At 36.0% G+C, this 16,134-nt stretch overlaps 2 protein-coding genes across 2 annotated transcripts; one reads left to right on the top strand and one right to left on the bottom strand.

The window, feature by feature from the left end:
- Positions 1 to 4,304: 4,304 nt before the first annotated feature.
- LOC104099675 (4-hydroxy-3-methylbut-2-enyl diphosphate reductase, chloroplastic) lies at positions 4,305 to 10,137 on the top strand. Its single transcript, XM_009606732.4, has 10 exons — positions 4,305 to 4,717; positions 5,644 to 5,840; positions 6,590 to 6,769; positions 6,854 to 6,985; positions 7,078 to 7,152; positions 7,238 to 7,343; positions 7,431 to 7,525; positions 8,645 to 8,830; positions 8,910 to 8,996; positions 9,848 to 10,137. The coding sequence occupies exons 1-10, from the start codon at positions 4,456 to 4,458 to the stop codon at positions 9,911 to 9,913; spliced, it is 1,386 nt and encodes a 461-aa protein (XP_009605027.1). The 5' UTR covers positions 4,305 to 4,455; the 3' UTR covers positions 9,914 to 10,137.
- Positions 10,138 to 10,870: 733 nt separating this feature from the next.
- On the bottom strand, positions 10,871 to 14,324 carry LOC104099681 (protein DETOXIFICATION 33-like). Its single transcript, XM_009606746.4, has 7 exons — positions 14,025 to 14,324; positions 13,409 to 13,950; positions 12,958 to 13,044; positions 12,789 to 12,845; positions 12,448 to 12,686; positions 11,298 to 11,503; positions 10,871 to 11,123 (listed from the first exon to the last, which is right to left on the bottom strand). The coding sequence occupies exons 1-7, from the start codon at positions 14,322 to 14,324 to the stop codon at positions 11,058 to 11,060; spliced, it is 1,497 nt and encodes a 498-aa protein (XP_009605041.1). The 3' UTR covers positions 10,871 to 11,057.
- Positions 14,325 to 16,134: the final 1,810 nt, after the last annotated feature.

Genomic DNA, 16,134 nt, shown 5'->3' on the forward strand with positions numbered 1-16,134 from the left:
CTACCATGCCACACCGGTAAGAGAATTCTTCTATAGGTACAAAGTAGGAGATTTTGGGATGGTCAAGATGGAAAATAACAGTCACTCAAAGATTGTGGGAATTGGTGATATTTGTATCAAGACAAATGTCGGATGCACATTAGTCTTAAAAGATATGCAGTATGTACCAGATCTGCAAATGAATTTGATTTCAGGGATCACTCTAGATCGAGACGGGTACGAGAATCATTTTACCAATAGGAAATGGAGATTCGCCAAATGATCATTGGTGATTGCTAAAAGAGTTGCTCCCTACACATTGTACAAGACAAGCACTGAGATATGTGAAGGTGCATTACATGCGGCTATAGATGATATGCCTACAGATTTATGGCACCGGAGATTGGACCATTTGATTGAGAAGGAACTACATATCCTATCCAAGAAGTCACTCATCTCATTTACAAAAGGTACAACTATGAATTCTTATGATTATTGTTTATTTGGAAAACAACACAAGGTATTGTTTCAAGCAACTCGTGGAAGAAAATCGAATATACTTGATTCAGTATATTTTAATATTTATGGTCCAATGGATGTAGAATCAATGGGAGGTAACAAGTATTTCTCACATTTATTGATGATGCTTCACAGAAATTGTGGGTTTATTTCTTGACAACAAAAGACCAAGTATTTTAAGTTTTTCAGAAATTCCATGCTCTAGTGAAAAAGGAGACATGTCAAAAATTAAAGCGTCTCAGGACAGACATGCGAAGACAGTTCCTGGAATCCTACAACACAATGGTGTAGCTGAAAGGATGAATCATACCATTGTCGAAAAAGTGAGAAGTATGCTCAAAATGGCAAAACTACCTAAGTCATTTTGGGGTGAAGCAGCTCGCACGACCTGTTACTTGATTAACAAAAGTCCATCAATTCCATTAAAGTTTGACATTCCAAAGAAAGTTTGGACCAACAAAGAAGTGTCATACTCTCATCTGAAAGTGTTTGGATGTAAAACTTTTGCACATGTGCCGAAGGAGTAGAGAACGAAGCTGGATGACAAAGCTATTCCTTGTATCTTCATCGCTTATGAAGATGAAGAGTTCGACTACATAGTGTGGGACCCATAAAGGAAAAATATCATGAGAAACAAATATGTGATCTTCAGAGAAGATGTGGTCGGGATTGATAGTGATCAATCAACAAAGAGCAAAAATGATAATGGTACAACTACTAACTTTGTTACTACTCCTATTGTACCTGCATGTAATCCTTACACAAGTGAATAATGGCACACGGAAGGTGTAGATGAAGAGGTTGATGAGTAGGGGGAGCATCCTATTCCACAAGAGGAAGAAGAAGAGCAACAACAACAACAAGAAAAATAATAACTTTTGAGAAGATTTGAAAGAGAGAAGGTAGAGTCCACGAGGTATCCGTCTTCAGAGTATATCATCATCACTAATGAGGGGGAGCCAAAGAATTTTAAGGAGGTGATATCTCATCCGGAAAAAATCCAGTGGATGGAGGTCATGTAAGAAGGGATGAATTCTCTACAGAAGAATGACACATAAGAACAGGTTGACCTTCCAAAAGGCAAAAGACCGCTTAAGTGCAAGTGGGTCTTTTAGCTCAAGAAAAATGAAAATGGCAAGCTGGTCAGACACGAAACTCGATTGGTGGTAAAAGGTTTCGAACAGAAAAAAGGTATTGATTTTGATGAAATTTTCTCACATGATGTCAAAATGACTTCTATTCGAACAATCTTGAGCTTGGCAGCTAACCTAGATCTTGAAGTGGAGCAGTTGGACATAAAAACTGTGTTTCTACATGGAGATTTGGAAGAAGAGATCTATATGGAGCATCCATAAGGTTTTGAAGTAAAGGTGAAGAAACACATGGTGTGCAAGTTGAAAAAGAGTCTTTATGGGCTGAAACAAGCACTGAGACAGTGGTACAAGAAGTTTAACTCATTTATGAGAAGTCAAACGTACACAAAGACGTTTTCAAATCCATGTGTATACTATAAGAAATTCTATAACAATAACTTTATCATCTTGTTGTTATATGTGGATGATATGCTGATTGTAGGACAAGACAAAAAGTTGATTGCCAAGTTGAAGGAAGATTTGTCCAAGTCATTTGACATGAAAGACTTGGGTCGAGCACGACAAATTATAGGAATAGAGATTGTCCGAGATAGGACAAATCGAAAGTTGTTGATGTGACCAATGAAGTACATTGAACGTGTACTTAAACGCTTCAACATGATGAGTACTAAACTAGTTAGCACGCCTCTTGCTGGTCATATGAAGTTGAGCTAGAAAATGTATCCTACAACGAAGAAAGATAAAGAAAGCATAAATAAATTTCCATATTCTTCTGCCATCGAGAGCCTGATGTATGCAATGGTATGTACCAGACCTGATATTGCTAATGCTGTCGGTATTGTTAGCAGGTTTCTTGATAATCCCGGAAAAGAACATTGGGAAGCTGTGAATTGGATACTTAGGTATCTAAAAGGAACCTCAAATGAATGCTTGTGTTTTGGGAGATCAGATCCAGTCTTGAAGGGCTATACCGATGCTGATATGGCCGGTGATACTGATAATAGAAAATTCACTAGTGGATATCTATTTACTTTTTCAGGGGAGCTATATCATGGCAGTCTAAATTACAGAAGTGCGTTGCACTTTTAACAACTGAAGCAGAGTACATTGCCGCTACAGAAGCTGGCAAGGAGATGGTATGGCTCAAGCGGTTTCTTCAAGAGATGGAATTGCATCAAAAGGAGTATGTCGTCTATTGTAATAATCAAAGTACAATAGACTTGAGCAATAACTCCATGTACCATGCAAGAACAAAGCATATTGATGTGAGATATCATTGGATTCGTGAGCAAGTGGAGAATAAATCTTTGCAGGTCAAGAAGATTCACACGAGTGAAAATCTTGCGGATATGTTGACCAAGGTAATACCAAGAGACAAGTTCAAGCTATGCAAAAAACTTATCGGCATGAACTTTATATGAAAAACTGGAGATACCTCATTCAGGTGCATGGGGCTGGAGGGGGAGATTGTGGGGTCCATCCCATGAATGTGAAAGGAAGACAAACTTTATTTGGCATAAAGTAACATGCTCCAAATCTATAGGAAATGTGATTTGGGTTGTCGGATTTTTCATTGCTTTCACAAGGTGAATCTTTTACATTTACATTATGATGATGTCATCCATGATGCAAGTAGGGAGTATTGGACGTCTATAAATTGATAGCTCCTGATTCAGTTGAAGATACACCAAAAAGGGAGAGAAAGAGAGTGATTTACAGAGTAAGAAGGGAAATATTCTGTAAGGAAAAATATTGAGAGTTTGAGCGGTATTTGTAGTGAGGTGGAGAAATCAAAAGAGGGTTATTTCTTTCGAGTGTGTAGTGGTATTGGAATATTTTACTCGGTACCATAAATTGTAAAATCCTTGCTATAGTGAAATCAGTTGCTCCTCTCGGGCCGTGGTTTTCCCTTTATTCAGAAGAGTTTTCAACGTAAATACTCGGTGTCCTCGTTTCTCTTATTATTATCGTTGGTTACTATATTTTAGTAATCCGCATTTATTACAATCGTATACCGTGAATATTATTTCTGTGAGAGTTAATTTTTCCAATATGGAGGGGCTTCTTCTTTCCTTAATCCTTCAATATAATAGAAAATTTCAAAAAAGAAAAAAGAAAAAAGAAACACATCTGTGGTTTTGATTATTGAAGATATTTTATTCACCACATTTAAAACACCTTGAATGACAACAGTTCATAGAAACAAGACTGCCAAAATATTAAATGATCAATGTCGAGCTATTCCACAAAGATGAGCTATCTTAATATTCTATTCCTAATTCCAAACGCGACTAAGTCGGCGTTTGGACATAAGAATTGTAATATTCTAAAATAGGAAATTTTTTTTAATTGAAAATGATATTTGAAATTTAGAGTTGTGTTTGGACATGGATATAATTTTGGGTTATTTTTGAAGTTTTGTGAGTGATTTGAGTAAAAATTTTAAAAAATAATTTTTTGAGTTTTTTAAAATTTTGAAATTTTTTAAAATGAATATTTAGGTGAAAATTGAAAATTTTATGAACAAAAGCTGATTTCGAAAAAAGTGATTTTTTGTTTTTTTTAAAAAGGAAAAAAATTATTATGTCTAAACGGGCTGTAAGAATTAGGCTCGACAGTATCAAATGCAGGTCTGGTTACGGATCCTCTTAAAAGCGTAAGGCCAAACTAAAAATATAAAGTATAAAAATTAGGTACTCCACTAAAAAACAGAAATCGAAATATATAAACGAGAAAAGCATGTGGACATGAAATGTACCAGATCACGAACTTGGCAGGGATAAATTGGCCTTCACCATAGGTGAACATCACCCACTTTGCTCCACCAAACACAGTTCGCTAACGTGCGCACTCTCTATCTCCCATGGCTATTCCTCTCCAGTTCTCTAGTATCTCCATTCGTACAGAACTCTCCTTGCCGGAGACTAGAACTTTCCGATTGCCAAAGTTCTCCGTCGTTAGATGCTCCGCCGGCGAAGCTGCTCCTTCCTCCTCGTCTACTGCGGATTCAGAGTTCGATGCTAAGGTTTTTCGGAAGAACTTGACCAGAAGTGCTAATTACAATCGTAAAGGATTTGGACATAAAGAAGCTACTCTTGAGCTATTGAATCAGGAGTATCAATCTAGTAAGTTCTTAACTCCATATTCATAGCTCAATTCCTTCAGTTTGGAGCTCAAGTTAAGAACTGAACTTAAAATTAGCAAAAATTAGAATCGGACCGAGTTCAGTTTTCTTTCTGTTCCTTGAGATTTTGTCTTTATTTGTAATTTGTTTTTCTTTTTTATGATATATGCATATACTTATTCCTTTCAGAAGAATGTAATTCTCGGCGTGAATTATGTGAATTTCGTGAGTTTTGAAGTAAAATTTACATATAGAAACTTATATATCACGATGTAGCTTATAATGTTTCGTCTGAAAAAATTATGGGTTGACTCCTCAAATAGTGTAAAATGATTTGGAACAAAAGTATATTTTTTGTTTTTCTGTTTTGGTCGCAGAGCCTTTGGTTCACGAGATACACAATTATGCAACTTCTATGATAGACATATTCAAACTCATCTTGGTTAACACCCTATATGAAAAAATATCTTTATCACAAGTCATTTGGACAAAGTTGCGGGGAATTCTTACTTTAGGATCTATTAGCGATCATCAATCATTTGTGAACCAAAGATATTAGAAGGTTTGGGCGTGAGATAAAAAATATAACTAAAAAAATAATTTCAGAAGACTACTCTGAACGTTGTGGTTTAGTAGTAAATGAAGTGGGAGGAGAATCAGGAGGTCTTTGGTTTAAATCCCAGCGGAAGCAAAACACACTTTTGGTGATTTCTTCTGCCTAAGCCCGGTGGGAGGTAGCATGTAGCCGAGGAAATCGTGGAGGTGTGCGTTGTTGGCTTGGACACCACCGTTATTAAAAAAACTCAGAAAACTTGTTTGGGTACAATTCTTCCAAAAGATTTTCAAGAAGACTATGTTAAGTTCTTATATTAGATTGGATGACGAATAACAGTGTTCTTTTTTCCCATTTATTCTCATGAATTTCAGGTGATATCATAAAGAAATTGAAGGAGAATGGATATGAGTACACCTGGGGAAATGTTACCGTAAAACTTGCAGAGGCCTATGGTTTCTGTTGGGGGGTTGAGCGTGCAGTTCAGATTGCTTATGAAGCGAGGAAACAGTTTCCAACAGAGAGGCTTTGGATAACCAATGAAATTATTCACAACCCCACTGTGAATAAGGTCTCTGCTTCTTCTGCTAATCCTTAGATGTGCATGCCATTGTTCCTGATTTTCAGTTTTTATTTATTGTAGGAGGAAGACTGTGAAATTGTATCTCGTTTTGCTCCTTCTTCCCTACTCTGCTTATATCTTGGCAGTTTTAGGAACTACCTCACTATGCCTGACTTTTAGGCTTCTAGAGGTGTTGCATCTATAATAGTTGCTTGCCTCAAATGATTGCAACCTAAGGATAGAATTATTTGAGCCAATGCTTTAAGACATTGCCTTTCACTCTCATGAGATACTGGTTACACACAGACGAGTACCAGCTTCTACTACTTTTTCAGATGCTGGGATCCTATAAATGATTTTGAAAAGGTCCTTCTCACATGTAATTATTACCTCATTTCATGTGTAGATTTTCTCTGGTGCTCCATTCCTCTTCGACAGGTTTGTTTGTCTGTTTCCCTTCTTCTCGGCATGAAAGAAATGAAAAATTGGAATGGGATATGTGAGAAGAAAGGAGTAAGTTATTCATGATGCTGAAGATCGAAAATAGTAAAATTAATCTGCAGAAATTTCAAATTCTGATGTATAGTTGGTGAACATTCTTTGTTTGAATTACATTTCTGATAACCACTTATACCACCCTCTGCGTTTTGTGCTATTATTAGTTTTCTACTCAGGCTACGTTCTGGTTTATGCTGTTTGTCTGTTTGTATTTTCATCTATCTCATGTAAATTTTGATAGATTTCTTTGTGTGGATCAGAGACTAGAGGAGATGGAAGTTAAAAACATCCCTATTGAGGAAGGCAAGAAAATTTTTGATGTTGTTGACAAGGATGATGTTGTGGTTTTGCCTGCTTTTGGGGCCGCTGTTGATGAAATGCTTGTTTTGAGTGATAAAAACGTACAAATCGTTGATACAACCTGCCCCTGGGTAACAAAGGTTTGTGATACAGTTGCTCAAATGAATCTATGGCCTTTTTTTTCATTAGGACTATATTAGATTTCCTCATAATTCTTTGTAAAGGTCTGGAACACCGTTGAAAAGCACAAGAAGGGAGACTATACCTCCATTATCCATGGTAAATATTCTCATGAGGAGACTGTAGCGACTGCATCCTTTGCTGGGAAATACATCATTGTGAAGAACATGGCAGAGGTATTTCAATCTCACATTATGTGTTAATTCTCTCGAAATAGTGAGCTGGGATCTGATCTTGATTATTCTGTGGCAATTTTTCCTTGATCCAGGCAACTTATGTCTGTGATTATATTCTTGGAGGTAAACTTGACGGTTCTAGCTCAACCAAAGAGGCATTTATGCAGGTGCTGTCTGAGTTGTTTATTTGACCTGGTACAATTGCAGTACTTTGCATCAGTACTGATATTTTCTGTGAATTTTTCTGTATAGAAATTCAAAAACGCAGTTTCTAAAGGGTTCGATCCGGATGTTGATCTTGTAAAAACTGGTATTGCAAACCAAACTACAATGTTGAAGGGAGAAACAGAAGAAATTGGTTAGATTCTATTCAGCGTATCACTCCCTAATATAAATTGCCTCCGGGCTGCAATCATGTAGTGATTTAACTTCTTTTGATGTACAGGGAAGTTGGTTGAGAGGACAATGATGCAAAGATATGGGGTGGAAAATATTAACAACCACTTCATAAGTTTCAACACTATATGTGATGCAACTCAAGTAAGTTTTCTTACATCCTCGTGGCCCCTAAATTCCAGTGCAATATATATTAGACGATAAGTATTCAGAGACATCTTATTATATGTTTTTTAATTGAATGATCTGTTCCTTTCTTCCTCTTTGCCTTAGACAGCCTATTTTCAGTCTGGCTCTAAAAAAAAATCTTGTAACAGTCTGTTACAAACCGATTTTCTACATCTATCATTCTGTGTCGCGCACATCCATGTTGGAGTATATTCCTCACGTAGCGTCAACCTTAATTTTTTCAGCAGTATATGGCTGTTCAGATATCATTTTCAGGTCTGTAAATTGCCCAACTATAATTAAAGGTGATGTAAAATGTTGAAGAAGGGTAATTCAGTCTCTACTATCTAGTGTAATTTGTCTATTCCTAGCCGAAACTCCAATGTCTTTTGTCTACGAAAGATACATCAGGAGGCATATTTGTTTGACTGGGGGCCCTTGGGAGAATGGAGGCGAGTGCTGGAGTCGATTCCTGCTTAGGAGTTGTTTCTCTTTCTAAGATATTAGAAAGTGGTTATCAATTGGTATTATCACCTCATGCCAACAAATGACCACAATGTTTTGGTGGAAAATGCATTTTCCTAACGGTGGCTATAGAAGTCGGAGTTTGCTCTTTTCCATTTAGATGGGAGTAATTAATGTAAATTATGGTTGTGAAAGAAAAACTTGCTTTGGTTTCTTTTTCTTCTTCCCATGATCTATGTTTTCCCTCTCGTTTGTACCTCTGATACTTAAGATTGCTTTGTCTATACGTGGATGTGGCAAGGTACACATGCCGTAACATGCTCGTGCAAGACAGCATTAATTAGACATTAATAATACATGTCAAAGTTTCTCTTGCTGCTGGCACTGGAAGGGTGAATATTTGGCAAGGCCTTCTACAAGTCCTGTTGTTATTTATTAATTTCATTAAAAGTCGTCTATTGTTATTTGTCTTTGGAAGAAGAAACAGAGTTTGTTGCATGAAGGCCCGAGTGCTAGATGGATTCTTTCTTACTAAACCACTCCAGGGCCTTCTGTATTTTTCTGTATAGTATCACTATTTCTCGAAGTCTTCTCAATGATGTGGACCTAACTTATCCTTACGTATATCAGGAGCGGCAAGATGCAATGTATAAGCTGGTTGATCAAAAGCTTGATCTTATGTTAGTGGTTGGCGGTTGGAACTCAAGCAACACTTCACATCTTCAGGAGATTGCGGAGGAGCGTGGAATTCCCTCATACTGGATTGACAGTGAGCAGAGAATAGGTCCTGGAAACAGAATAAGTTACAAGTTGCTGGTGAGCTGACATATACACAGATTTGCAACTAAAAATTTGAATACAGTATTCTGGTTCTCACAACAGCTTATTTTAACAGCATGGTGAGTTGGTCGAGAAAGAGAACTTCTTACCCGAGGGTCCTATTACAGTTGGGGTGACATCTGGTGCATCCACCCCCGATAAGGTAATTATACTGAAGCTGCCAATATGGTTGAGCTTCCTTCTCTTTTCAAGCTAATCAGGAGAGTCGATAATGTTTGGTTTTGCATATGCCCGATCTTAATTAACCTTTATATTCTTCCACTCCAATAACCAAAAAGAAAGCTAGTTCATTAGTAATAATTTATAATTAACTCTATTGACAAGGTGGGTTGCTCTGATGGCAAGCACCCTCCACTTCCAACCAAGAGGTTGTGAGTTCGAGTCACCTCAAGAGCAAGGTGGGGAATTCTTGGAGGGAAGGATGCCGAGGGTCATTTGGAAACAATCTCTCTACCCCAGGGTAGGGGTAAGGTCTGCGTACACACTACCCTCCCCAGACCCCACTAGTGGGATTATACTGGGTTGTTGTTGTTGTTATAATTAACTCTAATTTTCTTTATTTTTCAATCAATTTCAGAAAATATTAAACAATAAGAAGAAGAACCCCATCCCTCGCTTTTCCTTTTTCATCCCCATGTTGCCACACGGGGAAAAACATGGAGACAAATAAAATGAGTCATGTCAACTTGTTCCGACCTAGTATAATAAGGTCGTGAGCTTATTCGTACTTCAGCTTTTCATCCCATAAAAAAGGTCCTAACGGCTTGTTACGATTTAGGACAATAAGCTCATAAGCTTATTCTTACTGCATCATCGATTTATTTATTTATTTTTTAATTTTTTTAAATCCTTTTCCTTCTATTTTTGTGCTGCATCCGAGTGATGAACTTCCAACTTATGAAGCTGTTGGTAAACACATTGACATATCGATGTTTATGCTAGCATAATTGGCTTTAGCATGACCACATTTATCATGAGAAATGGACTTTGCAGGTTGTTGAAGATGTCCTTATAAAGGTGTTTGATATCAAGCGCGAACAAGCCTTACAATTGGCGTAAACCAGATTGGAACTCCAAGACGATAGGGGTGCGGGGATTTGGTTCAAACTCACCCCCTCAAAAAAACTAAACTATATGCATTCTTGGATGTGGATAACTCAAGCCATTTAACACTATCTGTCCACTGCCCAGCTCTGTAGTAATGTAAACCCTGCAGAATCATGTAATTTGGCGGGGAGTAATGTAAGGCCGTTTAGAAATACAGTAGTAGTCAGTTCTTGGAATGAGAAGATTAAAATACACTACTAAGCAGAATCTTCTTCAACAACAACAGCAACAAACTAAGCAGAATCTTCTACATGATAAAATTAGTCTCAAAGCTAAATGTACTAAAAAGCAAGAAGATTAACATTTTCATAATTTGTTGATGTTAGAAAGCATAAATTATAAATTTAACAAAATAAAAGGAGCAAAACAAACAAATAAAATAACAGCATGTTTTCTATGGACTAAAAATTTTCAGTTTTTTTAAAATTACCCCTAGTTAAAACTGTTCTTTTTCTTCCCTAGATAGTTTAAATAACTTTTGGTTCGTTATGGATGTTGTTGCCCTAGTAATTCATGGAACGTACGAAGGTGTATCCATAGCAGCAGTTCTTAAATGGACAGGCAGCCTTTGATTTGCAGCAGACTTATGATCTTGACTGGATTTCACATAGTACATTGTCCTACATTGTCAAGGACTAATTTAAAATTTAAATCCTGACTAGGTTGCCCGGTTTTCGGTTTTCTCTTTTTGTATAGCAAAAAAGAAAGATCTAGCTAGACACAAAAATTTAGTAGGCGTTTGCACAATATTTGGTTATACTTGCATTAGCCATTAGGATAGGTTGACTACATCACACCCTTAGGGGTTGGCCTTTTCCCGAACTCTGCGTGAATGTGGGGTGTTTTGTGCACAGGGTTAAATTCGAGAAAAGATAGTATTTGAAATTGAAGTAGAAAAAGAGTAATTATAAAACGAAACCAAGTCTAATCCAAACTATATGTTTATGTTTACCCAAAAAATAGAGAAAACGAGAGTTAAAACTGAAGGGGAAAGAATTGAAGCTAGTATATGATTAATTAGTTTACTCGAAAAGTCTGCTGACTTCTCCCAAAATTGAGTATAAATGGTAGTGTTATATGATTAAATATCCGCTACTCACGAGCCTTGCTGAATCTCCATTTGGCCACCAAATGTCCTCACCCTCTCCTCAGCTTGAAGCGCCTGTAAATTTTTTACACTATCAGATCTAATTACGGATAATTAACTAGAGTCCCTGCTAAAACATGTTTATACTATTAATGTAAAATCTTTACGACTCGGTGTATATAAGTTTAATCCCAAAAAAAGCACCTGTCTTTTTACCTATTGATTATACTTAAAAAATCTTAACTTTACCTCTTTGTGCCAATTCGTGCGACCAATAATAGCAAAGAGGATGATGGTTTGAAGCAAGCTGCCACCAAGCATTGCAGACCAGACTCCCTGAACGCCAAGATTAAATTTGTAGCCAAGAATTGCTCCTATTGGCAGTCCCAAACCATAATAACATACAAAATTTACTATGGCCACTAGAAACTGCCATCCTGCTCCAATAGCAACCCCTGCAAATATTTTCATTCCACGGATTCAAGATTTTAGATTTATGGATTCCAACCATAGGCAAACGGGTTAAGTAGAGGTGTCAAATGGACGGGGTTGAGCCGATTTTGGACGGGTCCAAATGGATTGAGTCAATAATGGCAGAAATTAAAAAATAGCCGGATTTTATTTGAAAAATAGCCACAGTTTCAAAAGTAATCGAAATTTAGCCATTTTTCATATAAAGATAAATCTGAACGAAAACACTGTTCAAAATCCGGAAAATATTCCAGCATAATATACTGGAGTTCCAGTATAATATACCGGTCCGGTATAATATGCTGGAAGTTCATACACAGGTGTTCCAATCTCCAATATATTATGTTGGAACTTCCGCGTGTTGGAGTTCCAGCATAATATGCTGGAAGTTCATACACAAATGCACCAATCTCCAGTATATTATGCTGGACCGGTCCGTTTTTGCAGCAAAATAATGACTATTTTTCAATGACTTTGCAAACGGTAGCTATTTTTGAATTACCAGTCCGAAAACTGGCTAGCCCGTACTAATTTTACATCAATAATTGATCGCCCAAAAGTTATTTGGTGGGTCATAACCCAATCTGCTCAAATCTTATCAAGCTTTACTTAATATATATTATTTTTTTATGAATTGTATAATTACTAAATAAAACTTTTTTCTTTTGTTATGGTCATATATAACATATAAACCAAAATAAATTTTAAGATATTTTGGCAAAGTTACTTGTGGATCAATTTGGGCTAAAAATCAACCCAACTTTAAATGAATTAAAATAAGTTGAGTCAAGATGAGTTGAGTTCAATAAATGGGCGGTCAATAGCCAGACCAACCTTGGGTGGGTTGGACGGATCATTTGGGCTTGGACCAAATTTGATCGGGGGTCAAGTCTTCTACTAATTAAAAGAGAGGTGCAAAAATACATACCATGAAGAACAGGTTGGATGCTGCTAATGAAGATGGTTAATGCAAGAATAACACCCAACTTAGATGTCTCACTTATAACATTTTGCTGTTTTGAGAACATTCTTGGGAACTGATTTTTTGTGGCCAATATCATAACTGAAAAAACAACTCCAAGTATTGCTGATGTCAAGACATTGACTGCAACTGTGAATTTTGCAGCTTTTGGATTTCCAGCTCCTAGTTCATTTGAAACTCTCACACTGAAATTTTAGAACATAATATTTTGCAAAATTAAGCCAAACTAATCCCACTATAGTATCAATTACAAATATAACCAAAAAGACATGTTTAAAACTGCTAACCTGGCTGATACACTGAAACCAAGGGCAACCATTAGTGTCCATACTTGCAAATTCATGCTGCCATATCCAAAAAAGTACTAAGGATTCAGAATATGCTAAAAACAGGGAGGGGGGGGGGGGTGGAGATTGAATGTTGGTATTTATGAATGGATTTAGCGAATAAATTTACCATATTGATATTGAGTCAACAGCAATTGCAGCATTCTTCAACCCTCCTACAATTAAGATCACTGCTGTATAGTACCATACCTCTAAACTGCCATCATTAGATCCATTCATCAGAAAAAAAACGATATGATTCAGAGTATGTTTGGTATGACGGAAGTCATTTCCCATGAAAAATGGAAAATACTTTCGGAGAAAAATATATATTAAAATAATATTAGCACATGGAAGAGTGGTTGTGATGAAACTTGTGCGTATTACGTGTTAGTTGGAGCAAATAATATGAAGTTAAACGTCAAGATAATTTTAAGAAAAATGACAAAAATATTTTCTGGTAACCAAACACTAGAAAATAACTTAGCGATGGAAAATATTTTCGTGAAAAATGACATCCGTCATTACCAAACACACCCTCAGATGTACTAGAGCTAAATTAGCAGTCATTCACCACTTACCATAACATAACTGCTGAGGCAATTGAGAGCTTCAAGAATTTGGTTAATGATTTGAAAGCCAAAAATGAAAAACCAGTCCATGCCTCAGGAAACCAACCACAAACAATGTAAATAATCTTAGCCACAACCAAAATCCAGTAAGATATATTCCCAGCTATAGCAGCACCAACAAGTCCCATACCAAACTTTGTCACAAAAATCCAATTCAACAGCACATGAAAAGCCAATGTCAACATTGAACTAAAAGCCATGAACCAAACTTTGCTCTGAGCTTGAAGAAACTTCTCTGTAGGATAATTCAATGCACTTGCAAATATTTCAGGAATTATCCAAACTGCATATTTACCAGCAAGATCAGATATGTTTGGATCTTGATGTAAGAGGTTCAGTATTTGAGACGAGAAAACATAAACCGGTGTCAAGAGCAATGCTGTAACTATACTTATAATCCATGATCTTTGCAAGTAAATTCCAAGCATGTTGAATTCTCCAGCCCCAACTGCTTGACCACATAGCGTTTCGAGTGCACTTCCTAATCCTAACTAATATCCATAGAAAAACTTTTAATCGTTTATATATAAGTGCCACGAGAATGTTATTAATTTTGATAACGTACCATAATTCCGTGTACAAAGCCAATTAGAACATTTTGAACTTCAGAGACTGCAGCAAGTTCAATATCTCCAAGTTGTCCAACAAAAGAAGCAGTGACTAAGTCCATTGAAAATACAGACACTGAAGTTATAATAGCTGGTCCTGCTATGTGCCACACTTTCTTGAATTCAGCCCACCATTTCTTTGTTAAATTTTTCTTTTTTGGAAAGTATATTACTTTCTTCCATATTTCTGAAGGCTTTTCTTCCATTTTTAGAGACTCCCTTGACAGTTCAATGTCACTTCTGTTGTAGCAACACATTGTGTCAGATGTCTTACGGCTCGAACTATGTATATATGCAAAAATTATTTTAAAATGTGCACATATGATTAGATCATATTTGTTCTGAATCCATTGACTCTAGATTTTGGATTCGTCTATGTTCTTGATTGATCCCTCCATTTATCAATTTAAAATAATAAATAAGAAGAGTGGGATAATATTTTCTCTGGTTCTTTGACATGAAGTTTTAAATGCAGAGTTTGTTAGTTTTTGACTATTAGTCTATTGCAGTGAAATGTATGTATTTTGTCACATCTGTATTGAACTCTGTCTCCACAACAACCAAATTAACTACATGATTCGTACTGCAAATTTAGCTGTCAAATATTTGAAATTTCCATTGTTCTATCTAAGCAGATCTATCTCTTTCCTACAGCAGCTTTACTAGTCTTTTTTTTCATTGAATTATTAAGTAAGGTAAGAATTTTGGTCTAGTGGACGCCTATGTTGACTTCATCTTATTCTCTTATTAACTTTTTTCAAAAAAGACCCTCAAATAATAACATAAATAAATCTTCAATGTTATGATGCAGTTTTTCTTGAATGGTTTTCCTAAAAAGACAGCATTTATCAGATTTTGTTTAATGGCTTACCTAATAGATGAAAATTTTCTATCTAGGCAATGACTAATAACTTATCTGTCAAACTATTTTCCAGTGAGAAACTAAGCTGGCATATATTTTTCTGTGCATTAAACAGAAAAATTTCTCAAGATTAGATGTAAATATTCAGAAATTCGACTTATACCCTTCTGGTAAAAAAGAATTGAGGGGTAACAAGAATCCTATTAAAAAGTTTCAGAAAATAATAAAAAAAAAAAAGAAGGGCTGCAGAGAGGACAATTCAGCCATGTTACTGGGGAAAACCTTATTAACATTAGTAGATCTCAAGTCAGAAAACAAAAGTTAAACTATCAAAAGGATATTTGAACAAACAAAAGACAGTTTAAAACATTAAATTCTCAACAAAGAGCCAAAAAAAGCTTTTAAATAACAGGTTTCTGACCTTATAATCTGTTGAGAGGACCACTAACTCTGTTCATGATAAAATTTGCATTACTGGCATTTTATTTCTTATGTGCTGTTATATAGAATTCCAACACACAAACATAAACGGTAAAGAATTAATAGACAATAATTGATATAATCTTGGCTGGATTACAATCTAATCTGTATTAATTCCCGTTACGAAAAAAACATGGCATTTGATATATGCTAAATAATTACAAAATCACTTTTAATAATTCAAGATTCTTTTCTAAGGCCAGCGTGCTGACTACATTTAAATGCAGTTTTTTCTCAAACTAATCCATTGCAAAACTTTAGTTCGAGGAATGAAATGAGAAAAAAAAAGTTGATCAGCTTTCAGTTCGAGTTTCATAGTCGATCGAAAACTACCATAGGAGGTCGATCAAAGATTTAAACTCAACGGTTTCTACCTTTAAAATCTTACCTTTGAACTTATGCTGAAATACACACACACACACACTCTTTGTGTCCAACATACCGAAATATACTTTGTGTCTAAAATGCTGCATTCAGATGAACCCGAAGAAAACATGCTACATCCTCCTCTGACTATCATATGATTGCGTCCATAAGAAATATTTGAAAACTAGAAAATTTAGTGCTTAAATTATGTTGAAGAGACTAAAAACTAAGGTCAAGGGAGAGAGGAGACCTATACTAAGATTCAGATGAAAACAAAATGCATCAGATCACCATTTGGTAACCATACTTATAAAGAAGTTTACTAAATGCTTCTTAGTAAGCTCAGTGTACAAACAAAA

The sequence above is a fragment of the Nicotiana tomentosiformis genome, chromosome 1, assembly GCF_000390325.3.
Source record: "Nicotiana tomentosiformis chromosome 1, ASM39032v3, whole genome shotgun sequence".
NCBI classification, from domain to species: domain Eukaryota; kingdom Viridiplantae; phylum Streptophyta; class Magnoliopsida; order Solanales; family Solanaceae; genus Nicotiana; species Nicotiana tomentosiformis.